We start from the raw sequence: 27,787 nt of genomic DNA, 5'->3' as shown, positions 1-27,787 counted from the left end.
AGCTTGTACGACTCTCTGATGTTCCATCAAAGATAGTTGTCTGCCTACGAAAGCCAAACGTTTGTGTTTGAACCCTGCTTGTGTTAGCCCAAAAACTGACTAAAGAAAGTCGCTGACATGGAGCAAGCTTGTTATCCCATTGTAAAGCTCACAGCATAGGTGTCATAACAGAATGACTCAGTACTGACTGCAGCTATTTTTTAATCGTCCTTTGAAAGGATAGGGTGTGTTTCCAGAAAAGGAAACAAAGTAATTGTCTGAAGAGATCTCCACCCCCTCCCTCATGTCACAGCATCACACAACCAAATCATTTTCCATCTGATTACACTGCATCCACTGTGGTAATTAAAAATGCCATCTTCCGCAGATTTGAATTAGACTTTCTAAATTGAAGCATGATACACCTCCTCAGGCTCTAGCTCAGAACTGGCAGAGGCAAAGATTTATTTCAACAAACATAGCAGAACATGGCTTGTGTTCACATGGTGAAATGACTTTAACACATTTGAAATCCAGGAAAAGGAGAACAAAAGGGCAAAATGTGTCATTTAAAGAAAACCGAGCAGTCTTGAAATATGTATTGTTGTCTTTTCTTGTCTCTGAAGCTACGCGGCTGCTGTCCAGGACGGCTCGCAATATTTCGTGCTCCTCATAATCACGGATGGGGTCATATCAGATATGTCACAGACCAAAGAGGCCATCGTGAATGTGAGTATGACCACTAAAAGAGGACAAGTGTCCCAACAGGACCTTCCTTTTTAGGCTGCATCCTAACTGAAATGAAAGTGAAGTGACTGCAACAATTGGTTCCCGTGGAGTTTTGCATTAGCTTGTTGCTAAGCACAGTGCTTCATAAAGCATAATAAACACGAGCAGAGGAAAATATTCAATTAGATATTTCAAAATGTATTTTGTCCCGCATTAACAGAGGCCATTAGTGCCCACCATAGACTGTAAAAATGAACAACATGACTCACTTCCTTCCACTGTAAAAGCCAATATCCTAGAGAAAGTCTGCGCAGTGTCTGCACACCCAAGCATAGCTGTCAATCATGAGTTATACCCCCGCATCAGATAACTAACTAAAACCAAACTTATTTTGGTAACACAAAGACTTGGTGTAATTTGCTTGTCATGACTCTCTGATTGGTGGAACTTTCTGTACAGCATCATGGGTAATGTAGTCTATCACCATGCATTTAGTTGATTACCAGGGATGTAGACGATTAATCGATGATCGGTTAATTGTCGATAATACATTTAATTTTAATCAACAAAACGTATCGATCATCGACTAAGCAAGGTCATGCACATGCGTGCGGAACCGCTCAACCGCCAAACACGTAAAGCAGACACGAGGAAAAATGAAGCGTTCTGTGTGGGATCATTCTACAGCTGGGGTTACACCTTCATTATGACGTGTGAAGTGTGCGTGTTCATTCGCAGCCTTTTGTTTTGTGCAAATGTATGTTGTAATGTTGTGTTTATTTTGTGGGGGCCAATCTATATCTGATTTCTCTCAGATATTGAAGTTTTGGTTAAGAATTAACGCGGTAGCAAAGCGTGCAGGTGATCATTTTCAGCTATGCACAACTAATTATAACTACGATTGGGACTGTCATATTAAATAACATTATAATGAGAACACTATTGTAATTTGTAATAACTTAAATTATTTGGGCTTAGTTGTGCTTCATCGCATTACTCCAGGAAGAGCGCGTGCACAACATGAGCCACCCATTCTGAATATGAACATCACGCAACTTAATTCAAGTTATATATATATCCTATATAAATTATATATATATCCTTCTCATTAATTTGGTGAGGAACATGGAATTTTTGTCATGCTCATGCATTAATCAATTAATTGATTGTTCATTTAAACGACGATCGATCATATTTACATCCCTAAAATGATTACATTGAAATAATGCCAGCTGGCAGCTTTAACAGAAGCAATTATCAACCTCTGAGTTCACAATAGGTCTGGGTTTATTGGTTATAATGTATCATTAAAAAGTAATTTCCCTATGGAGAAAATAAATGGAGTTGGAGTTTTAATTTCCGGAAACCTGAGTGTTTTACTCAAACTTGTTGCAATGCATTCTGGGATTTAGACAGGCAATATTTCCTTAAAATTTGGCCTAAACAAAGTACAGTCTCTTGGGAGGTATCTTGGGAGGTAGCACACCTATTATGTGTCTGCAAAGGCACCTTGTTAGGTTTCTCGACAGAGCATGTTTTGTATGAACATCCTGGTCTTCTTCTCCAGCGTGCTGTGATAAAGCATCTGCTGTGGTTGATATGGGTTTTTATGATCTTATTACGGATGATATATTTTTATAATCTATTTGGGCTGCATGTGTCACATGCAAAATGGGTGACTCATGTATTATTGAGGTCATCATTTACGCTTAAAAGGTCAATCTCGTCTCCAGTGGTGCATGTCATGTTGTTTATCTAGCCAATGAACGGGCCCGATTTCCCAGCAGACTGGATTTAAAGGGAATTTGCGACTGTTAGTCAGATTTGTAGAACAGCCACACCTTCCTTTTAAGATCTTGCCTGCTGCTCTTTCCCCAACGGCCTGCATCTGCCAAGAAGACTCACGATTCTGCCCGGGTGTGACATTTAAGAACTGAACGCAAGGTAAACATGGAGGCCTATAGTGAAGCTGTTTTTGTATGTTTTAGTTTTTAATTTTTTAATCAAAATTTTTGTATTCTAATTTGAAACAAGACATTTTAATTGAAACATAATGAAATAATGAAATATGACAAATGTTGCAGAGCGGATCTGATTAATGATTTCAGGAGGTGGTGAATCAGAAACAGGAGGTATCAGCGTAGAAATAGACTAATCTAATCAAGAAGGAGGCTGCATCTCTTAATCAAATGAAAAGGTCATGTGGTCTTGATATGTGATTATCCATGTGTGCATCAATCCAATAATTACATTGAAATTTGAAAATTGTTAACTATTTATCTATTTTAATCTTTACAGGGAAAGTTCACCCAAATAGAAAAAATGTCATCCTATATTGCAACATTTAAACCTCTATAACTGGGAACCAAAAAGAGAGATTATTATTCATAGTAACTCAAAAACATATTTTATCCAAAACATCAAAAAAGTAGTTCCACACCGTATGATAAATTTGTGTGAGACACCTCTGCCGTAGCTCTCAATTCTTATTCAATTAAAATATGGAGCATGAAGACACATTGCACATGGTTTGACATCAGTGAGCTTGTTTACATACACACTAATACACACTTATACACGGACAATCAGTTTACTGAAATAATGTTAATGTACAGATGTCTGACGTCGCGTCAGTTATGCTTTTTTTTCGTTAGTTGAATCCTACATGTAGGATGGCTTGAGGGTGAGTGAGTAAAACATGGAATCATTTTTATTTTAAAGTGAACTAATCATTTAAGTCACTTTCTTTCAATAATGGAAGATACTCAAGCTTCTGTGCTCTTATTACGAGGAGCCCAGCCTTTACAACCTTCCTCCCTCCCTTGCGTGCAGGTATCAGCCTTATGCTTGGTTTATACCCGACCTGTCCGTACGAGCGTAAGGTTGCGCAAAAATGATGTTTGAGCCGAATCTAGCCGAGCATGCACTGTAAAAAAATATTTTTTTTTTTTTGTTGGTTTAACTTAAAAAAGTAAGCAACCTGGTTGCCTTAAAATTTTGAGTTTATTGAAATTAAAATTTTGAGTTGATACAATGAAGGAAATTTGTTTAATAAATAGAAACTCAAAATATTATTGTATCTGAACCACATTAAAAAAATGATAAATCATGAAAATAGCACTATTTGGCATGTTTCACTGCATCATCAGAAATAAAACACACACAATTACCCAATGTGCTTACAAAATCTTTCTAATAATATTTTAATAAGGTTGTCGAATCTCAAAAAATGTTCATTGTATTAACTCAATTTTAATTTCAATGGACTCAAAATTTTAAGGCAACCAGGTAACTTTTTTTCTAAATAATTTTTTACAGTGTGATGTCACACTGGCACCCAGTTTGCGTGTCTAAATTAGTTACTTATATTTACTAAATGAGCCTACAAAAGCAGAGATAATCACTTTTAATGAAAATGAAGATCCATTTTAAATAAAATAAAAATTCATGAAACTAAAATAAAATGTTTAATGAAAAAGTTAATTTAGTTGTATACATGTTCTAATGTCACAAGTATTAATCTCAGGGCAAAAAAGGCAGGTCCAAGGCACTCAGTTAAGTGAAGGATGAGGAAATAATTAAAAAGCCTTTATTTGGTATGGCTTAAATCATTTTAAAATACAAGAGCCAACATGTTTCGACCCAAATTGGTCTTCATCAGGGCAGAGCAACACAATGAATGAGAATGTAAACAATTTATATGTTACACCCCACCCATAACCTAACAAACATCCAATAAGCCTAACAAGGACTAATACAATCAATTAATCCAATGAGGCAATCAGGTGTACAGGATTGGGGATACCAACGTAATAAAAAAACAAAACAAAAAAAACAAAACAAAGACAAACTCCCCTTATTAATCTCAGGGTTTTACACTATTCTGTTGTAGTGTGGTTTTGGTCTAGACTGGGTAAACCCAGCCTGATCTGCAGGCGATTTGATTTCGCCCGGCAACTCATTCTGGAAACCTGTACATTAATGTATAATGACCTTCTTGTCCAAGTCCTGGTAATTTCTAGACTTGACTATAGCAATGTGCTTCGGGCTGGACTTCCATCTTGTGCAATCAAACCGCTGCAAATGATCCAGAACGCTGCGGCACGTCTTGTGACTCTCTGACGCTCTGACTCTTGCTTATGGATCTTCCACAAGCTCAGCACCTGCATATTTCGACTCATTCCTACGAGTCTACACCCCCACCAGAAGCCTTCGCTCAGCTAATGAGCGAAGGCTTGTGGTACCATCAGAGAGAGGCATGAAATCCCTCTCCAGAACTTTTTCTTTCATTGTTCCCGGTTGGTGGAACGATCTTCCGTCCTCCATACACACGACAGAATCACTCGCTTCATTCAAAAAACTCATCTCTTCAATAAGCACTTATTCTTATCAACAAAAAAAATAAAATAAATAAATAAACCTCTTCCTCCTCTATTTCTCTTTTCTTCTTCCCTTTTTCAGTTTTTTGCTACTCTGAGTAGTATACAAATCTTGGTATTTAGGGCACTTTTTGCGTTTCTTTGCCTCTTCTTGACGGATCGCTTCCTGTACTCCTGAGTTGTAAGTTGCTTTGGAAAATAGCATATGCTAAATGAAAAAATGTAAATTTAAAATTTTAATGTATTCTGCTTCTGTTACACTTTTGCGGGATCCAATCACAGACTGGCTTATCCACCTGGCAAGCTATTGGCGGGTTTAACACGGTGACGGATGGGTCGTTGCCCGTTGATCATGCCTCATGTGGTCTGATTGGTTGAAGAATTGGTCCAATTGCGTACAGAGTCATTCAACTAATGCCCATTGATCAGGCCTCTTGTGCAGAGGAAAACACAGAGCAGACTCAGATCAAGATCAATGTTCAATTTTAAATTGAGCTTGGCCTGGTGATAGCTAGACAAGTTTTAGTCAAGTTTACTATAGTAAACATTGTCACGTGTGTAGGCTACCTTACTTCTCACCACTGTTTCCTGGTGTTTTTTGAAAACAATTACTTTGAGGCGCTCTCTGTCGTTTCAAAGAATAGTACAATGCCTAGCACATCAAGTATAGATGCCTTGTCCGTTTTTGAGAGGTGTGCACTCAGCGGAGGCTCGTGCTGCGGAGCCAGGAGAAAGTATAGACAAGGCTTTATGAGGCTCTAAGACCAGAGCTCTGGGGAATAAATGGCTCAATTGTAAGTCAGCTTCTTTTGCCTTGACACAGCGCTTTCAGCTGTTATTGGATATTACTACATCTAGGGGGGAATGCAACCCAAATTTTCATCCGAAGTTGTCATCCAAATTTTCAAACAAACAAAAACTAATTTTCATACCATTTTCACATATGAGGGCAGAAAATAAATAAACCAGTTACGGAAAATGGTTTAACGTGTAAAGAAGAAGAAGAGAAATATTACTATTATAATACAACTTAAAAATTCCATAATTAACATGCATGGCTGTCTTAATTTAAACCATCAAGCGTTTATTTGGTCAAGCACCAGTAGGAACACTTAAAGGTTAACTTTTGCTAACAGCAGCCGGTTTATATGTTTGAGAAGATGGTCTGTGCATAGGGTTGCCACCTGTCCCGGTTTTACCGGGATTGTCCTTCTATTTAATAACCTGTCCCGGGAAAATGATCCACTCTCCCGGGACACTGAATGTCCCGGTTTTCAAAAGGCTACGTGATTATGTATGTTCAATTTACTATTTTCTCACTTGAAATAGCCTAAGTAAGAGTAATCGGTGTCTCTCATAGGGTGTCTCTTGTGTGTAGAATGGGCTATAATTGGCTCGGGAACGGGTCGAGTGTGTCGTATGACGTGACGTAGGCTACGTCATCTAGCGCATCTGTCTTGGCAGCTAGCCAGTTACTACAGGCGGCAAATTGAAGCAGTGAAGAAGATTGTACGTCGTGAACATCGTTTTGTTAGTGTCATCCCTCTACTTATTTCTTTAGCAAAGAAGAAGCAAAAGCAAGCACAAGCACCAGTATCTAGCAATCAGGTAAGCTATAAGTTAAGTAAGATAAGTGAGAATACTTGAGATGTTTAAAATATTCATGACTATGCTCTATCTAACTGCACAAAGACCAATTTTGTCTTATGGGTCTAATGTCTAATGGACATTTTCACTTGTGACCAAAGCGGTCGGTCAGGTCATTCCATATGTCCAGGTTTTTTGTCAGAGACAGGTGGCAACCCTATCTGTGCATGTTGCATTCATAAACCCACATTATAAGTGAGACCTGCCCTGAGACACTGAAAAAACTGAAGCTTCTTACATATACATTTAAACTGTTAGTTTTAGTCTACAAAGCCATTCATGGCCCTGCACCTCTATACCTTGCTGAGTTAATTCACAAATATGTTCCTGCCCAGACCCTCAGATCCTGGCCCTACATTATGGAACAAGCTGCCCTCAACTATCCGTAACGCACCGACTCTACAGTTGTGTAAATCCCAACTTAAAACTCACCTTTTTTCTCTGGGCAGTAAATAATTATCTCTCGCACCGCCTCGGCCTTTAAAGTGATCTTACACCTTTTCATGTTACATGACTAGTTGCTGTTAATTGTTCACTTTGATTGTGCAACTTTTTTGTTGTTGTTGTCTATCTGAAGTTGATTGTTGTACACCTGCTTGTTTATGTGTTATCATGAACAGGCCAATTGTTTTTGTACTACATTGTAAAGCGACCATGGGTTCCTGAAAGGCGCTATAAAAAATAAACATATTATTATTTATTATTATTATATAAAAAATACAGCGCTGCACTTCACATTAAAACATTCAATGTGTGTAGCCTTGCCAATAATTACAATTTTGGTCTGGACAGCAAATGAGAATAACAAATGAATATTGCTTCTTTTTTACCCAGTGTTGTCTTGTACTTTCAGCCCACTGGGGTATGTAGTATATTTAGGATATTTTTTGTCATTTTTTTAGAGCCCCCTTATAAAAAAGAGCGACCATGGACATTCTACCTAGTCTTCCACAAAAGAAAGACAATACACATTTGGAACACGGTGCGAATGTGTAAATGGTGACATTTTTGGGTGAACAATCCGTTTAAGCAGAATTTGAAAGAAATTGTTATTCACATGTCTAATGGGATGTATTGAAGCAATCTCTTTTCCAGCAGCATGTTAGGGGAAATGGCACTGTAAAAAAATAAATAAGAGGAAAGCTCAGATTGTGGTAGCACTTTATTCATTTCTAATATGAAGGCTGTATATAAATTCCTCACACCATCTGAGCTTTCCTCTTATCTATGATGGTGAACAATGTTCATAAGTGCTAAATCAACTCTAAAACTCTTTGTAATATTGCTTGTTAATCCAGTGTAGGAGGTCTGCTAACGCGTCCAGGTGGACCAGTGTCCTACACATTTTTATAGATCCCCCATTTTGGGTGGTCCTCCTGAGTGGCATGCGTTATGTTCAGAGTTGCGTAACGGCGTGTGAAATGTTCACAGAAAACACAGAGGAACACTGACCTACTTTTCTCATCTACTCTGATTCACTGGGACAGGCGCATGTATCATTCATGAGAAAAGCTGTTACTCTAAGCAGCTGTTTGCATCTCAACCTCCTCGTTCATTTAAAAACAGGTCGTAGAGGAATGGACATTCGCCCACGGAAGGCCTTTTTGATCTAAGGGTGTTTCGACAACATCCCTTTGCTTCCCACAACAGCTGACAGCTTCCTGCCGCTTAGCTGTCTCGTTACAGTTTCAGCAGAAATGCGAATGTAGACATGTGGTGTGGCATACGCGTATAAAGCAATATATTAACAAAGAAGGGTTTGGGGCAAAAAGTACATTGTTTTCAGTTTTTATTTGCCAGTTACATGTCACATGTCAACTATATTTAGGGTTTTGCGATATGGCTTCCTCTGCAGATGTCTATAAGCTTCCTAAAAATGCATGTGGCAGTGTGGAGCTTATACAATTTACCATACAATTTTAAAAATAAGGGGGGGGGGGTTGTTTGCAGTGATGCCATAGAAGAACCATTTTAAGTGAACAATAACGATTATTGGGATGGGGTCAAACTAAAACATTTTAAACATCTTATAAGATTTTCAAAATGTGAGACAACAAACATGATGATAAGAAAGCATAGATTTAACCATTTTGTTCCTCTAGTGTGTGGAGTGCTGCGATGTGACGAGGAAAGCACAGCACGCAATAGCAGATTTCATTCACAAACAACAGTCCTGTCTGTGAGCACAGGAAAATTTGCGAATTCTCTCGAATAAAACATGACTTTAAAGGAACCAAAACGGTGGACAACCGGAATGAAGAAATGGCGTTTAGTGAATCGTAAATAGGCTACTTTTTATGTTGCTTTTTAAAAGCAGTCCATACATTATAAGTGCCATTAGTGTGGCCCCAGCTTTACAGCACGAGCTGGAGGTGAGACTTCCATCAGCTTGCTTTCTGATTGGGCGTTTTTTTCACTTCTCGTGATAATCTCCAGAGCATTTTAAAAATCTAAAGAACCTTTTGTGGAATGGAAAGTTTCCATGGATGTTAAAGGTTCTTATGGATGGCAAAAATCCTTCATTTTTCCTTCATCCTTCCGATCATACACCCAGCACTGGACATGAAAATGATAACTGCTTTGGCCTGAAACTAGCTACATTTATTTTCACGATGATTAAATAGCAAATGTACTCGTGCCCATCTGTGCTGGTCTGAAAACTAGCAGTGTCAGGCGCATTGTTGATGTGTTGCTATTTTCAGGAACTGAAAATGACTATACCATTGAACAATAAAAACCTGCTCTAAATAGCGCTGTATTTTTTGTGTTCTTTAAAGAACGCGTTAGTAATATGTGCCTATAGGCGGGTACACGACGCGCGTACACTCACTCACTGCTTATTGCACACACTGCAACGAAACGCAGGAGCACACAAACAACATTTCGTTGCAGTGTACTTGTACATTTGTAATAAACTTCTGTTTTTCTATCCTATCCTAAAGGGAATGGAAGATGAGACACTGATTGGTTTATTTCCCATTACGCACAAAACACACCCATGACCATGACTTTGAGAATGGGTGGCCTACAACCCTTTTGGACCATGAGCCTGGCACGCCAACCTTTTTTTTAGTCGTTAAACTAGCAAAAGTGGATTCGAACACGCCCTAATGGCACCTGCGCCATGAGCTTCAGACCATGTGCTCAGAACATTAAAATATGCAGGCTTTTAAGGGAATAGTTCACCAAAAATGTGCAAACCAATTACTACATTATTTACTCTATTTATTTGCTGGTATATTTTCCATATTACAGAAAAGGAGAATAAAAAAAAACATTCATGCAGTTTATTCCAAATTTGTAGGTAACACACCAAAAACATAATGGACATTAGTTGACTCTACATATTACTTAGACAGAGTCAGAGCGTCAATAAAGGGCGCAAACAAAAAGAGTCACAGAAACCAAATCTGAAGCAGCATAATATCACAAAAATGTGCATTCACACAGACTGTTAATGCTTCTCTTGACTGGCATAAATGCATTTGCACAGAATTTAAAATCTTGTGAAATAATGCTTTGAACTTTACTATTTTAAAACTAAAGGTTTAACAAAGTGTGCGCCCATTGATTGGGTTTTACCGTATCTGAGAGAAATGTAGCAGCGCGGTGATCTGCCACAGGAAGTCTCTTCAAAGGAAGAGTTAAACTGAATTGTTAGCCTGTATGTGAATAAAAGCCTAAATTAAGTCTGTTCATCATTATAAAGAGTCTCTTCAGAAAATATGATCTAATACGCTCAATTCGTATAGATTAATTTTACGATCTCTTATGATCTTTTTGAGGCGTCAGCGCCGTTATTACTGTTATTATAGTTTTATAGTTAAATTAGTCAAAGTATCTGAGACTGTATCTGACTATAGTTTGAATGAATCCCCCTTCTTTGCATGAAACATTACAGCACATAATTAATGATCCTGAACATTGTATAAGCATTCATTTCAAGTGTCATTGACTGAAAGAGTGTTAACATCCTTTCAAAACTGGTGGCAAAAATGACCCGAATCCCGAAAACAAAACCCTTTAAAGTAGTCCATTTGACTTGTTTGCTATATTTCAAGTCTTTTATAGTCATATGATAAGAAAGTGGGTTCATTTTGAGTGAGCGATTACTTTAAGTCTGTTAAAATACTGAGGTTCAGTGTTGGGCTCTGGCAGACCCTAATGAGCTGCGCATATTCATTTTCTGTCTTAGGTAATTAGCATTGAAAGCTGGAATCCTCCCATCCGTCAGCGGAAGACATGCAGCCTTTTTTATTGGACATGGTAATTACAAACAACAATATGCACGGGTAAGGGCTAATCGGAGGATGATAATGAGAAACAACAACATTAGAAGCGAATTCATTTGTCATGTTGGACGTGGGCAGGCCTGGAACAATAAGCCAGTCAGGATGCTCGATTGCTAGCAGAGGTCCATCATCCGCCAATCAGATATGATGGGCAACATGAAGGGCGGCGGGATTAATCAATTAGACAGCTCTTTGTCAGATTGAACCGCCCGCTCGCTGTGTGACTGATGATAGTCTTAATAGAAGTTCCTGTCCTCAGTCACACCCTGACAATATTTCACGCCGTTTCTGACTCCATCCTGCTATTTCTACCGTTCGTTACAGCATGGGCATCATTAGTTTAGCCTCAAACTGTCTGTCATACGGTGCTCGCTTACAGTAAAGAAGACCTGAATGCTTGGTTTAGCAGAATAGTTTGGCCAGAATTTAAAATTCTGTCATTATTCATCCAGTCAAATTATTCAAACATGTAAAAAAAAACACTGTAAGTGCTCCTAATGACCTACTTTGAACAAATTGTTAATGAGATTGATCAAATTATGAACAAATTGTCGAAAGAGATGGCAGTTTTGTGGACTGTATCCACTCGTTTAACATAAACTAGCATTGTGGGCAATCGATTTTCAGTTGCGTTCCTCCTCAACAAGCCCTTTTATTTTGGCTGCTGTGTCTGCCAAACTGAGGCCATGTTCATCCGAAATCTTCAGAAGATTCTTCAAAAATTCTCCTTTTGTGTCCCAGAGAAACAAAAGAACAGCATATGGTTTTGGAACGACGCGAGGGTGAGTGTATATAATGACAGAATTGTCGTTTTTAGGCAAACTGTTCCTTTAATGTCCAAAAGCCAATTTAATTCTCCAAACCCTGTCTTTCCTTTACCAGCACAACGATAATTTCCTACAGCAGCTGGGCACTGATGACATTACATTAGTGTTCTCACCAGACCAAATAATAATGCTGTCAGCATGTGAGCGCGCGGCTTTTGTTGTAACGAAACACGGAGCAGGTGATTTGTGTGTTCTCTGAATCGAGCTTCTGTGTTCATATATGTCGGCGTGGGAGTTTGGGCTGCGTGTGACGTCGAAGAGCTGTTGTCAAGGAAACTAACTGACTGTTTTGTTTTCTCATTACTTCAAATCTGTCCTGTCAATCATGACAGAAGCCGATGACACAAACGGAGCAACCAACTTCAATTATTCATGGTGCCCTGCCTGTCTTTTATGACATGTAGGCAAGGCAGGACTGTCATAAGCTCAGCACTGATCATTTAAAATTGCAGAAGATGGAAATGCTTTGCTCTCCCTGTTAGAAACATCCATTTGTTGTTATGGTCTTGGACTGAAAAATGAAGGTTTGGTCTCTGAACCCATTAGAAGAGCAACAGGAAAGATTTTATTAGAGAACATCTCAATGGGAAAGGGTGTTATTATTTTGTGCTGCCATCACAGGAAGTGCAGCTTTTGCTGGGTTTTCGTTTGTTTATTCTTACACAAGAGCCGAACACTGCAAGTGCTACTCAGAAAGCACTCTGATTTCACAGAAAGCTCTCAGATTTTGTCAAAACTATCTTAATTTGCGTTCTGAAGATGAACAAAAGTCTTTTGGGGTTGGAACGACATGAAAGTGAACAATTAATGCCAGAATTTAAAGTTCTGGGTGAACTCCGTCCATAAATTTAAATGTACCAGTAGCCTAATTAAACCAAGTAACCTTTTCAGAAATGAATTTAGTCAAGTAAAGCATGTTACCTTTGAAAAATATTCAAGTGTGCAAAAGATGCCTGCTCCCGGGACACCAGACTGAAAACCAGAGTTGAAATCAAGCCACAAAGTATGAAGTCACAACCACCTGACCCTCGAATATCTGCTTGGTTCACCTGAAATGAATAAAGATATGCAAAAATGTAACTTACTATACAACAGTATTTCAATATAAAATGTAATTGTAAAATACAACAGCTTATTAAATGATTTAAAATAGATTTAATAACATTATATACTACCTAAAACAATCAGTTTCAGAGTCTTCTAGTTTCCAACTTTTCTCCACATCAGCAAAAAGAACTTATTTATAAAAATATATAACAAAAAACATGCATTCTTAGCTATAGCCTACACTACTGTGATTCATATCACAGCCTAAAATGTAATTGCTCTCGTACAAGTTCTCATTCACATGTAGATTATAGAACACAAGTAAACAAAAAACTAAGTAAACTAGAAATTTTACATATTTTGCTGTTCATCAGTTATTTAAAAAGATACAATTACAATCGTTCACATTGGGCTTTACTTTACAATTTTGTTAAGGTTACTTTAAATACTCTCAATAAGAAAGTTGAACTGGTGAAAATAGGAAATGCAGCATTTAATCATGCATTGGTCCATTTTCTGATGTTTTTCGTCAGCAAAAGCTTAACTTGTCTCACACGGGCATTTTGTCTCCTTTCGTTTGAAATGTTATGCCTGTTAAAGAATGAATGCTTTTTCTACAACAAGTTCAATTAAACGGAATACATAGTGAAATGAAACCATAGCAAACTGATGCTTTCATCCATGCTAATATTATATAACACAACGCTTTTCATTGATGTTTTTACCTTGCCTCACCATAAGTACGCTAATTGAGATGCACCTTCATTCTGGCCAAGGTATCCTAACAAGCTAATAAATATGTTTGGTCATGTTAGCAAACTTACTTTTAATACTCTAATGAACATCTCTTAAAGGAGAAGAGTACTCAAATCTCATGTTTTTTGTTTTATTGCCAGTTTTCCGGCAGCCATTGGTAGTGGTTTATTTTCATCTGCACTGAAGGTTGAAGTGGGCTCAGAAGTGATTGTGTCATTTTGTCTGGCTGTTGTAGTGTCAATAACTGCAATGTTTGGCCTGTGATATTTAGACCTCTGTGCAAATAGTCACCGTGAAATACTACCCCATAATCAAATAGGGCACATAAATGATGCAAAACGTCGATGAGTGTGCTGTGTATGAAATGATGAATGTTTGCCTGTAATATTCTCAAATATCCATAGTGAAGTGTCTGGAGTGGGAGTCGGCGGGAGGGCTGCTAGAGAAGCGGGTGATATGGGGATCGTACTGGCCCCGCCTCCCTCTCCCTCTGCTCACCCTCTAGATCTTTCTACAGCATTCTGTTCTACCACTGTAATGGCCCAGTTCTCTTCAGGTCCTCAAAATACCAACGCCAACAATGCGCCTGAACACACCTGGTTTTCAGACCACCACGCCCATGTGTGAACCGATGGCGCGGGTGCGTTTGCTATTTAAATAATGTGGAGCTGGACGTGAAAATGATAACTGCGTCAGGCTGAAACTAGCAAAAAAACATACGTAGCGCCTGGCGTGCACCAGGTGTATGACAAGGTTTCTGCCGACAGCGACGATATTTCAAATGATTTAAAACTAAATTCAAATCATTTCATTTGATAAATATCGTTTTGATAGATTTTCGAATAATTTATTTGTAATTAACAAATTATGTAAAATGTATATAAATTGTATTGCAGCAGCTGTTATGCTTGTTTGATTTAAATCATCTATCTATCTATCTATCTATCTATCTATCTATCTATCTATCTATCTATCTATCTATCTATCTATCTATCTATCTATCTATCCTTCCTTTTGAACATTTATTAATTGATCTTGTTTCATAAGCAAGGCCTGTTGTATATATATTTTAAAAGCATGTGAATGTGTGTTGTTTTGCCATCAGGCTGCCAAGCTTCCCATGTCCATCATTATTGTTGGAGTTGGACAGGCTGAATTTGATGGTAAGTGTTTCTTCAAGTAGTTGTATTAGTTAACTACAATTCATTATTAAAAAATTATTGTAGCTATAAACTGGTCTCCTACACTGCAAAATACACTGCTTTTCTTACTTAGTAGTTTTGTGTCTTGTTTCTAGTCAAAAGATCTAAAAATTCTTACATTAAGAAACATTTACAAAATAACTCAAAATTAAGAGAAATTTTGCTTAAAATAAGATAAATAATCTGCCAATGGGGCGAGTAAAATAATCTTGTTTTTTGTTTGAATTAAGATTATTTTTTATCCCATTGGCAGATTATTTTTTCTTATTTTATTTGAGTTATTTTTTCCCAAAACAAGACAATTACTTTTGCTTGTCTACACTCTAAAATATTCTGGGTAAAAAAACTACCCAATGTTGGGTCAAATATGGACTAACCCAGCAACTGGGTTGTTTTAAGCAAATATTTAACCCAACCGCAGGATTAAAACTACCCAATCGCTGGTTAAAACAACTCAATTGCTGGGTTAGTCCATATTTGACCCAACATTGGGTTAAAACAACCCAAGCATTTTTTAGAGTGTAGTAAACACTTCTTGTTTTAAGAACTTTGAGATGTTTGGACTAGAAACAAGACTAAGTAAGAAAAAGCTTTTTATGCAGGGATACACTAATAATACGATGTCTTTAAATTCTTTGTATTTTAATTCATCTGAATAATTTATCTCTTTATCATGTAATTCTTTAATTATTTTTCAATCATTAGACAGCTCTAGTTTCTTTTAATTTATGAATACATTTATTATTAACAAAAGCTCTAATAGCAATAACACGGTTGTTTTTGTCGTTCAGAGCTGTGTGCGCAGTATATGTAATATATAATTTAAAGAGGCCTGGTTTGGGCTAATCACAGAGTAATTATCTGCTATATTGCATGGGAAATAAGTACATACCATCATGTCAGGGCATGTAATGATCCGTTGGACCACTTGGGAAGCCGAGAGAGGTCGAGAGAGACTTTGATCAATATTGAACCTCCAGGAATAACAGCATCCTGTAGCTCAGGCTCTCAGAGGTGGAAGATGAGCTCCGATCAGATGAGGTGAGCAGGTCATGTGGAGACGGCCTGTTGTTTGAGGAGTGCGTAATGGAAATCTCTCGGTGCATTCTAGTTACACAGACCAATTATGTTCAGCTGGTGTCAAAGGAGTGCGAGGTGATGAAGGAAATGATGGCCCTAGTAGTTTTGAGACACCTGAAATGACTTTTACAACTGAATTCATCACTATGCACACAAGAACAGGAATAGTTCACCCAAAACTATTACTGAGGATTTTGTCATTATGTATTTACACACCTTTATTTCATTCCGAAACCATGACCTTTTATCCTCATGAAAATAAAGTGTAACATTGAATTATTCAAATAAATGAAACACACAACCACAAGTCCAGTGATTGATTTAACTTCCTGTCTTTTCCCACAGCTATGGTTGAGTTGGATGGTGATGACATCAGGATCTCCTCAAGAGGAAAATTAGCAGAGCGAGATATTGTCCAGGTGACAGCACTTGCAGTCTACTTTTAAAGCGTGTTTGGACTGCAAGCACGTTATGTTAACTTTGGGGTTTTAACTAGCTGTGACTTGTCACCCCATGTCAGTTTCTTTCAGAAATCAAATCCATTAAGCATGAGAATTTGAATTACTAATTCAGTCACTGTGGAATCGAGCCCTCGTGTAACAGCTCCACACCATAACCCAGATTATTATAAAGCAGATCATTATGCAGGTCCCCTGTGAGTGCAACCTGTCATTAGAAGTAATACGAATATCTCAGGCTACTGAGACACTGACAGCTAGAAAAGTGAAAAGAATTCACTCTCGAGGGACTCTTTAATTTGTTTTATGCAGGAAGGATGGATGGATGGATGGATGGATGGATGGATGGATGGATGAATTGAATCGGATTGATTGAATGGATGATAGATGGATTGGATTGCATGGATGGATGGATGGATAGATGGATTGGATTGAATGGATGATAGATGGATTGGATTGAATGGATGATAGATGGATTGGATTGGATTGCATGGATGGATGGATGGATGGATGGGATTGGATTGAATGGATGGATGGATTGGATTAAATGGATGGATGAATGGATTGGATTGGATTGAATGGATGGATGGATTGGATTAAATGGATGGATTGGATTGGATTGCATGAATGGATGGATGGATGGGATTGGATTGGATTGAATGGATGGATGGATAGATTGGATTAAATGGATGGATGGATTGGATTGAATGGATGGATGGATGGATGGATGGATTGAATGGGATTGATTGAATGAATGATAGATGGATTGGATTGAATGGATGGATGGATGGATGATTGAATTGGATTGGATTGCATGGATGGATTGATGGATGGATGGATAGATGGATTGGATGGGATTGGATCGGATTAAATGGATGGATGGATGGATTGGATTGAATGGATGGATGGATTGGATTGAATGGATTGAATGGGTGGATTGGATCGGATTGGATGGATGGATGGATGGATGGATTGAATGGATGGATGTATGGATGGATGGATGGATGGATGGATTGGATTGAATGGATGGATAGATGGATGGATCGGATTGAATGGATGGATTGGATTGGATCGGATTGGATGGATGGATGGATGGATGGATGGATGGATGGATGGATGGATGGATGGATTGGATTGGATTGAATGGATGGATGTATGGATGGATGGATGGATGGATTGGATTGGATTGAATGGATGGATGGATGGATGGATGGATGGATGGATGGATGGATGGATTGGATTGAATGGATGGATGGATGGATGGATGGATGGATGGATGGATGGATGGATGGATGGATTGGATTGGATTGGATTGAATGGATGGATTGGATTGGATTGGATTGATTGGATGGAAGGATGGATGGATGGATGGATGGATGGATGGATGGATGGATGAATGGATGGATGGATGGATTGGATTGGATTGAATGGATGGATTGGACTGATTGAATGGATGGATGGATGGATGGATGGATGGATGGATGGATTGGATTGAATGGATGGATTGGATTGGATTGGATTGGATTGGATTGGATCGGATGGATGGATGGATGGATGGATTGGATGGATGGATGGATGGATTGGATTGGATGGATGGATGGATGGATTGGATTGGATGGATGGATGGATGGATGGATGGATGGATTGGATGGATGGATGGATGGATGGATGGATGGATGGATGGATGGATGGATGGATGGATGGATGGATGGATGGATTGGATTGGATGGATGGATGGATGGATGGATTGGATTGGATGGATGGATAACCATAACTCTATTGTAAGTACATGTAGTTCATTAATATTATTCAGTACTTATTTGAGTAAGTATAATGTAACCATGTCACATTAAAATAAAGTGTAGCTAAACGTATAATTAAGATGTAAATTGAAACAGTTGGAATAATAAAATAAAAAATACAGTAAAAACAGTAATATTTTGAAATATTTCTACTATGTAAAATGCATGTGGAGCCTCGGAGTCAAAAAGGTTAAGAGGCTCAGTGTTAGTGTCTGGATGAGTTAATGTGCACGTTTCTTCCTGCCCCTCAGTTTGTGCCGTTCCGGGATTACATGGACCGGACGGGAAACCACGTGTTGAGTATGGCACGACTGGCCAAAGACGTTCTGGCTGAGATTCCTGACCAGTTCATTTCTTACATGAAGAGCCGGGGAATCAAACCCAATCCAGCGCCGCCTCCGTACACGCCGCCGGGACACACACACCACACACAGATCTGAGCTCCTGAGCCTGCTCTCCCTGGAATCATGGGGCAGCCGGACCGGAGCTTTAGGTTTAGCTCCCAGTGTCACCATGTGTTTGAACTCTCCGAGACACTCCGAGGTACAGTGGCGTTTCTGTTTGTGCCATTTATATTTTCTGCCCGTTTTTTTTCTGGGAAGGACAGTGTGACCCAAGGGCACCTTTTTTGTTTGTTTTGTTTAAAAATATCTATATCTTGGCCTGTGACTGTTTCTTATTTTGTGGATCAGTTGATAAGAGGATGAAGAGCTGGAAGAGGAGGAGGAGGGTGATGTTTGTGGTTTCAACTTGTGCCTGTCTGTAACTGTCTCAGTGTACCAGGACAAGTGTGCCCTAATCTGACACTGGACCTTACTCCACGTCGGTATACTAGAGTGTGCACGTTACGGTGACGTTTCTAGATTTGTATCGCTTTCATTTCGTATCCGGTCAGGCCTGTGTCGGTTCGGGTTTATTATGTTAAGCATCCCTCGTGTAAAAATGTTATTTGATTCTTTGTCAGGATCCATTATGGTTTGGGAAAGCATTCATGTGTGAGGAAAAGCACACAAGTTGCAACACGGGCTCTTTGGGAAAAGAGTCCTTTGCCTACATTTTAGCAAAACTCAACAAAACAAAACGGACCAAAACATACAAATCACTGCGGTTTCCAGCTGAAATGATCAGAGGATGTTCAACTTTTATTCCTTCTCACATAAAAAAATGATGATTACATAGGCAGATTGTCAATTATTAAAGACTTCTTTTTGTGCAGATCCTCCCACAATACTACGGCCAGTGTTGGGGGTAACGCATTACAAGTAACTTAAGTTACGTAATCAGATTACTTTTCCAAGTAACTAGTAAAGTAATGCATTACTTTTAAAATTTACAACAAAATATCTGAGTTACTGATTAAAAAATGTAACGCAAGTTACTTTTTCACATTTCACTGACAGCTCTCTTCTCCCCGTGTTGTTTGTGAACAGGTTATTGTAGTTCTAGACTAATTGTGAGCATTTATTTATCTCACTTGCACAATAAACATTCAGTACTCCTCCAAATGAATAAAATCAGTCAAATGCAAAATCAGAATACTCTGCAAACCTCCAATGAATTAATATTAGAGGTGCACTATGCAACTTTTGTCCACTGGAGGGCGCCTATTCTAAACAAAGGCGTAGTTTGATGACGCCAAGTGTGAGCGCAGTATCTTGGGACATGTGGTCTTCACCTCACGGCCGGTGGGAAATCGGACTCGGGCAGAAATCACGTTCATGGATGCAGTTATTAACGTTACTGTAGTGTGAAGTAGAGCAGGACCGAGTGTTGTGGAGCTGAGCACGGCCACTGGAGCGATTGTTACACAAACACACAGCTCGCGAGCAGCGGGGCTTTTATTATGACGGGATAGGACACAGTCGCCGGGCGCCTGCACTTCTGCTTTTTCCGGTCAGGTAAAGCAGCTCTGTTTATCATATTAGATACATTTAAGTGTGTTTAAAATGATGTTATGACGTTATTCTGTGCGTTCGCTCGGCGCTGCTGTGACATGTTCACACTGCTAAGAGTAAAGCGATTCTGCAGAATAAAACCGAGGGTAACGCAGATATGACGCGATTGACAGGCGACTCCCTCAAACGCTATGCTGACACGTCCCGGTCCTTAGTTAAAATAGCAATTTTCTCGCAATTTACAAATAGTTGGAAACATTTGGGATATTGTAGGTACTCAACTGAACAAAATATATAACACTGGCCTAGTAATTTTTGGATATTTTACTGCAAAAATACTACATAGTGCACCTTTAAATAAAACATATATTTTTATGCATTTAATCCCACTTTATTGACCAATGTTTTGCTGCTAACTTTTGATGATTCAGTTAAACCAAAAGCAAAAATGACTTTAGATTTAGTTTTTTTGTGGTTTTTAAGAGTGTAAAACTTTTTTCTCCTGCGTCCTCTATTCTTCAGTTATCCAGAACGGCAGAAGCTGAAAGGTTTTTTTGAGCTGCGCCCTCTACAGTACATGCGTGATTTTGCATGTTTACCTCGGCCTGAGGCTTATTATTTACATTTTGGTGTGAAGAGGTCTTTACATTTGCACAAAAATATAACTTTTTTGTTATAAAAAACAAAGGTGAGAATAAGTAACGCAAACGTACTGTAACATATTACTTTTCTTAAAAAGTAACTCAATTAGTTACTTTTTAAGGGAGTAGCGCAGTATTGTAATGCATTACTTTTCAAAGTAACTTTCCCCAACACTGGTTATGACCTAAAAGCACTTTTACCATTGCACATGATTTGTGAACTAATACATTTGAACTTTTGCAGCACATAACCAGCTCCATATGTGTGGCTTTTCTCACCTGGGACAGTGTTGCACTTGTGATGCGGAGCGCTCTGTGAAACACGAGTCACAACAAAAGAGCGTGGGGGGGGGCATTTATTTGTACTTATATTTTGAATTAGATTATTTTCCACAGTGCCACAGCGGTTGGCAAACACTAGTGGAAGTGATATGTTTTTTGCAAAGACGAGAGCATTAACCTTTTATCGCCACACACCGGTCATCACAACAACCAATGTAATAAATCATTGCCAGATTCGTGTTCATCATCTTTCGGATAAAACTGAACAAACTTTTAGTGTCACTCCCCGTTAATTTCAGCTTAAAAACATGCAAGACACAACGTAATATAATTTTTTAGAAATGTCACCACTGGCACCTTTTTCCAATAAGCCTCGGCTCTTTTCCCACAATTCCTCACAGATCACCTGCCCGTAGAAGCATAACTTGCATCAATATTCAGCACTGCTCTCACTCACATGCTTTTGTAGGAATGGCATTGTGGTCGACCCTATTAGTGCCGATATGTGTCCTCTCTCCCTCTCGGGCAGAAATGAGGCCTGGAGTGCGCTCAGAATGGTGTCACCCACTCAACCGGAGTTCATTCACCAACTCAATTTTGTCAAGAGGCTTTTAATCAAATAAGAGTGCCTGATATATCTGTACTCAGCCAGTACAGGGCTGAAATGAGGAGCTCATGTAATGGAGCACATTACAGACCTGTCTGGGTATAATAACCATGAGCATTTAGCCAGTGACTGTGCAGGGGTCGTTCATCATCTCCAGATGTCTTTCTGCCAACCCATAGAGCATCAAAACACCACGGCCCTGTTCCATCCCCCAGATGGCATTAATGCGATTTATTCTGTCTATTTGTGTTTGTTTATCCACCTCGTTTTATAATTCAAAATAGTGTTCTTTTTTTAGTTGTTTTAGTTGTCATTTGAATTGGTTTGTGTTTTTTGCACACTATATTATTGCTTTTTTTATTGTACATTTTTAAGTTTTAATTATCAGATTTTTACACACTATATACCCCATTAATAAACAGGGCTTGACATTAACACCCCCAACACGCCAAATGCGGGTGTATTTGAGCAGTGGCGTGTAACACAGTCACTCCTACTGAAATAATAAACTAAGTGCAATGTAGTGTAGTCAAAAATATAGATTTTCAGATACATACTGATATATCTGAAATTCTTCTAATTTCCTGCAGAATAGAGCCATGATACAAGCTGCTGGTTCTCTCATCTCTCTGACAGCGAGTGACACACAAACCCGCCTCCACACACTCCTTTCATTAGCTCCTGATGAATATTTGTTGCTGTAATATGGCTTGACTTTCGATGTATTGTGCATGATTTCACTCATTTCCACAGATTTTTTTGCACACACCCAAAGAACGCGCACATAAAGTCACCTCTCAGAACTAAATGAAGGGTCCAATACATACAAATACAAAATACACACAAAATGATTTCAAAATACCGGTCTTGGTAAGCATTCACGCAAACATAGTCAGTAATGTTTTAAATAAACAATGTACTGTGTAATATTTAAGAGAAACTGTTAACATTAATGCAATATAATATACATAACTATGTTTTCAGTGGTGTATAAAGACCTTACATAATGAACCGTTATGTTTTTATTACCTTAGAATGAGCTCTCTGCTGTCTCAGGCAATGGCATCTTTGTCCTGTGTCGGCCACCGTAGCTTCTCTATGTGCTTCGAAACGGAGGGGTGAGCGGTTGCAATTCAAAACCTCACAGCAAGATGTCGCTAAAATTTACACACTGAACCTTTAAATTAACTTAAACAGTTGAGAAAGAAAACATGTGCAACAGTATAATGGATTTGTGTGTCACAGTCTCAAACGAGTACAAAACTACCTTTTAAGGTAAAGTGGCTGTCACTGGAGTGGTAGACTTTAAGGGTACATTTTTGTACCCCTAAGTCAGGGGAAAGCAAGTTCGGTAAGCCACCATAAAACTCATGACTCCCGTATGTCACCATTGTTAAGATTAATTTGCCGATTCTTGATGTCTGTGTGTGTTAAATTTTTTTTAACCCAAAATGCATTTAAAAATCAAAATTGAGAATGTCTGATCTGTGGCAAGAAAGTATTGTTGGTGAATATTATCTACATTTACACATTTGGCAGACGCTTTTATCCAAAGCGACTTACGTTGCATTCAAGGTACACATTTTTACATGTTTGTACGTTCTTGCTTTACCTGGGAATCGAACCCATGACATTGGCATTACTAGCGCCACGCTCTACTGGTTGAGCTACAGGAAAGCCACATCTAATAACAACAAATAACCAGTTAGTCAGTCATGAGTTTAGTCAAAAATTTATCTTTATGACAATGAAACTGTGACTTCCTTTGCAACAAATTATGTGCATTGTTAAAAACTGTTACAAAAACCACAAACGCATATAAAAAGCCAAGAATCAAACTACCCAACTAAGGGAAACACTGATCACCATAATGGTGACCAAAGGTTTTAAAACAGTCTAAACCTCTGTTAATTCTTGGAGCCAAATTCTGCAGGACAGTGGCTCTCTAGGACCGAACTTGCCTACCCCTGTAGAGGAAAACAATGGTATAATTGTACACTAAGGACCAGTTGTGTACCTTTAAAGGTTGAGTTTTAAGTTTTGTTCCCCAAGGAACAAAATTATACCTCCACAGCCTTATATACCTGCTGCCAAATTATATAATATTATATAATTTGATAATATTAGAGATAACATTAAAAAAATATATATATGGCATTTTTTCCCTATGGTATAAATGTCTACATTTGTAAAAACCACTAGCCACAGTGTTAACAAGTTAAAGTCAAGCCCTGTTAATAAATATTACAGTCCTTTTTCATCCCCAAGATGTCATTAATGCATTTTATTCTGTCTATTTGTGCGTTCATCCACCTTCATCACTTGATTTTCTTTAGCTTAATCGATTTGTCTTTATTATTGCACATCATATTATTGCATTGTTTAACTCTTCATTTTCACTGTTTGAGTAAATTATTACTTTTTTCAGTTTAAATAAATTGAGACTTTTAAATACCATATACCACATGAATAAGTATCCTGCTCTCAAGATAATCATTGGAAATATTACTTTTACAGAAAGCTGCTAAACCTGTATCCCAAAGGATTCCATGTAAATGCCAGTAAGATCATTGAAACCAGTTTAACTATGCACATCTTTTAATGATAAACCTTCATTACACAGAAATCAATACAATATGAGGAACATTTTCTAAATCTAGCGTTTTAGCATATTTCAATACAACACTCACACTTTGTAATTACAAAAACTTTCACACTTAACATAGAGTCTAACTGCCTCATTTTGGTTTGGAAAATGGCAAAACACTACAACCAGAATAAGTAAAAAGCGTCAATGTTTACACTGCTGCTGTTTCTCCAAAGCGGGTTCATAGATCATCTTGGGACCCATTGATGTTTCTCTAAGCCAAGCACCGGGTGCGACAGTAATTGTCTTCGTCCATTTCAATGCCTTCAAATTAATAACCTTTTTCGGTAGCAACCCCACACTATTCAAACTGTTCATCAGTTCTTTGTCATTAATGTCAGTGACATCAATTCCTTTTTACTGGCAGGGACGCCATTGTGCTTGTAATATCTGATAAAAGGCTTGGATCTACTGAATTAGCACAGAGGAGATTTGCCCTGTGTGTTCATCTAGAAAAGCACACAAAAGAGGTTCAATCTTTTTGCATATTCCACAGTCAGAGGTCTGACAGCGACGTGAGCATCATCACTGCTGTCCAAATGCATGAAACGATTGATGTATTTTGATGATAGCATTCGGTTGGATATTTCAGATTTCATTTCAACTTGGCCACATAAATGTTCATCCACAAAACACATATAAATCCAATATATTATTAATTCGCTTTACGCAAGATAACTAAATTTTCACTGCACTTAATGTGGCTCAAAAGAACTCGAAAACAGGTGGGGCAAAAACACACAGCTTGTATCATCATTAAATCTGCAAAGCTCCCAAACTTCTGGATATTGATTTAAGTGTTGACTGTTTGCACTAAAATGCTAAATGACACAAGGTCTTGAGGCATGAAGCCATTTTGAAAAGGTAGATACAAATATATCCGTCTATCCAGCGCATGTTTACATTGATAAAAACAATTAATAATTACAAAGCAGCGTTTTTTAAACCATTTTCAATGCAAGAATTCACTCAACACTGCGGTGGTGAATGGGAATGAGTGAATTGGGAATTGAAAATATATTGGTATGATGTTTTGTTTTTCTGCATGGACCTTCAAAAGTGTACTAGTTTTCATGGTCATTTCTCTGAAACATCAAGGGAGCACTTCACTGCAAGTCATAGGCCTGCTTTAGATTATAAGCATCTGTTTGTTTCCCTTTCCTCAAGTGGTGATATAAGGAAATCAATTTATTTGTGTTCATGCCTGGAATGTACGATAAGCCATTTAATACAGTCCTCCACAAATAAAATGACCAGCGTGCATGAGGACTGAATCACTTCATAAGACGGCGCAGAGAATGTATTACAGGAGGTGTGTGACGGACAGAGGCTGCGTTATACTTGCTCATTGTCCATCACTTGGACAGGGTCATAAAAATTCTGCCATGATCTATTATTACGCATCATTTTAATTTTCAGTACTTTTGTTTTCATTCACATTTTCATTTTTAATCATGAACTTACAGGACGAGCGTTTTTACTGTGCAGTGACAGCGTTGGCCACTTAAACACAACCTTTTGTGTTTGAACATGCAAATATGAACAACAGAATAAATTGCGGGGGGGGGGGGGATCTGATTAAAATATGAACAAAACAAAAATCAAGTGAACTAAACTCAATGCCCAATCTCCTGGTACACATCAACTTATAGGGAAAGTTCACCCAAAAATGAAAATTCTGTCATCATATTATCAGCCTCAAGTTGTTCCAAACCAGTATGAGTTTCTTTCTCACAAAAGACGGTATTTTAAGGAATGTTGGTAACCAAACAGTTGACAGTAGTCAATGACTTACATCAATAATAGTAAAAAAATACTATGTAGGTCAACAGAAGAATCTCAAACAGGTTTGCAGTGTTGAGGGTCACCAAGCGAGTCGTGAAAGTGAAGTTTCGATCGCCCTCAAGTGTCTGGATGCAGTATGGCTCATTAACCCTGCCCTCTTCATGAAATGTAAAGGGACAAACTAAACAATCATATTACACTTGGTTTGGCAGATTTCTGTCATTTTATGTAGTTTTGATCAGGCTGATGTAAGTTCAAGTGTTTTTTCATTAAATAAGTTTGGTTTTAGTTAGTGATTTGATGCTATTCAAACTGAGGTGTGACTATGATTGACAGCTTAGTAGTCACTGAGGCACCAACAGACATTTTCGAGAACTTCGGGAGGAGATTGGAGCTTTAACTTTAACTTCTACGTTTTTAGAACAATTTTTTTCCACAAAAAGTTCAGGGGCATGTGATCGATTAGGCGGGACCTTGATATCGCGGCTCCACTTTGCGCTCATTACTGCGCAGACTCGAGACCCAAGATGTCCACGCTATATTTGGACACTGGCAGCTTCACTTTCAATGGAAGAGAGTTAAGGTGTGTTGTCCATCTTTTATTACAGCCTATGGGGGTAACACATTACAAGTAACTCGATTTACGTAATCAGATTACTTTTTTCCAGCCACTAGTAAAGTAACTTTTAAATTACTTTTTCAAATAAGTAACTTTGTAAATCCCATTTATTGCCTGACTGTTCTCCTGTCCCCATGTGGAGAGAAATCAGGAGTAAGTGCCGAGGCGTTGTTTGTGCTGCGTGTGTGAACACGAGTAAACAGTTCTAAATGCATTCAGTTATCTCACTTGCATTGAAAAAAGATTCATTATTTCTCAAAATAAATAACATCAGTGAAATGCAAAATCAGATAATGCAAACCTTTAAATGTTAAAGCTCCACTGAAATCAAAATTTAAGTTTTTTAGCTTTTAGTATGACTGTGTTAGCCTTAAAGTTATGAATAAGCTGGTATGTTCCAAATCTATGACAAAATTTGCATTTAGGAGATATAAGCATTCAAAATTTACAGTCTCTCCCTTCCACTAAAACTTTTGGTGACATCAGCGATGATCAGACTTCACTTTCTCGTCAAATTTTCTGTCTAATCAGAATGTGCTCTTGAATCTAAAGCCCGCCCCCTACACTGCCGAAGCTGAAATCGGTCAGTTGTTAACACACATTTACTAATTTCTACATGGTGAAAGGCAAATAGCACACTTTATATGTGATAGGAAACGATTCAGTGTAAATATGGTTTAAATGGTCTAAATTTAGACTACAGACACGAGAGCGGAGCGCGGATCATATGCGCGAGTCGCCGCAGACAACAAACATATCGACGCATTTGAATTCTGCACAGAATGCTGCATTTCAAAGCGGTATGGAGGAGATTTTGATGGTAAACAGTGTTAAAGGAAACTGGCTTTACCAAACAGAGAAAGGTCCGCTCTTGCACTCTAGTCAACTGTATATTAAAGAAACGCTATTGGCTGTTTCAAAAAAGGGGAGGAGCTGCTAACAGCTGGAGCCGTTTCAGGGGAAATCACGTTGAATATTGCGGAGCATTTCAAGGCACTTCAGTGGGCCTTTAAATATAACAAATACTTGTATTTAATCTCACTTTATTGACTAACGTTTTTGTGCTGACCGTCGCTGATTCAGTTAAACCATGAGCAAAAGTGTTCATTAAAT

The 27,787-nt window shown here is 38.3% G+C and overlaps 1 protein-coding gene across 2 annotated transcripts in view; it reads left to right on the top strand.

The window, feature by feature from the left end:
* The window catches only part of cpne5b (copine Vb), a 244,805-nt gene extending 217,018 nt beyond the window's left edge, over positions 1 to 27,787 (top strand). For both annotated transcript variants that reach the window (XM_067432338.1, XM_067432337.1), the window contains 4 exons: positions 606 to 708; positions 14,762 to 14,819; positions 16,284 to 16,357; positions 18,450 to 27,787. In XM_067432338.1, coding sequence (XP_067288439.1) covers positions 606 to 708; positions 14,762 to 14,819; positions 16,284 to 16,357; positions 18,450 to 18,638 — 424 coding nt within the window. In that variant the 3' untranslated portion in view covers positions 18,639 to 27,787. The remainder of the gene's footprint in view (positions 1 to 605; positions 709 to 14,761; positions 14,820 to 16,283; positions 16,358 to 18,449) is intronic.

Source organism: Pseudorasbora parva, chromosome 22 (genome assembly GCF_024679245.1).
Source record: "Pseudorasbora parva isolate DD20220531a chromosome 22, ASM2467924v1, whole genome shotgun sequence".
Lineage (NCBI taxonomy): Eukaryota > Metazoa > Chordata > Actinopteri > Cypriniformes > Gobionidae > Pseudorasbora > Pseudorasbora parva.
The sequence above is the reverse complement of the archived record's forward strand: the minus strand, read 5'-3'. Positions and strand labels throughout refer to the sequence as shown.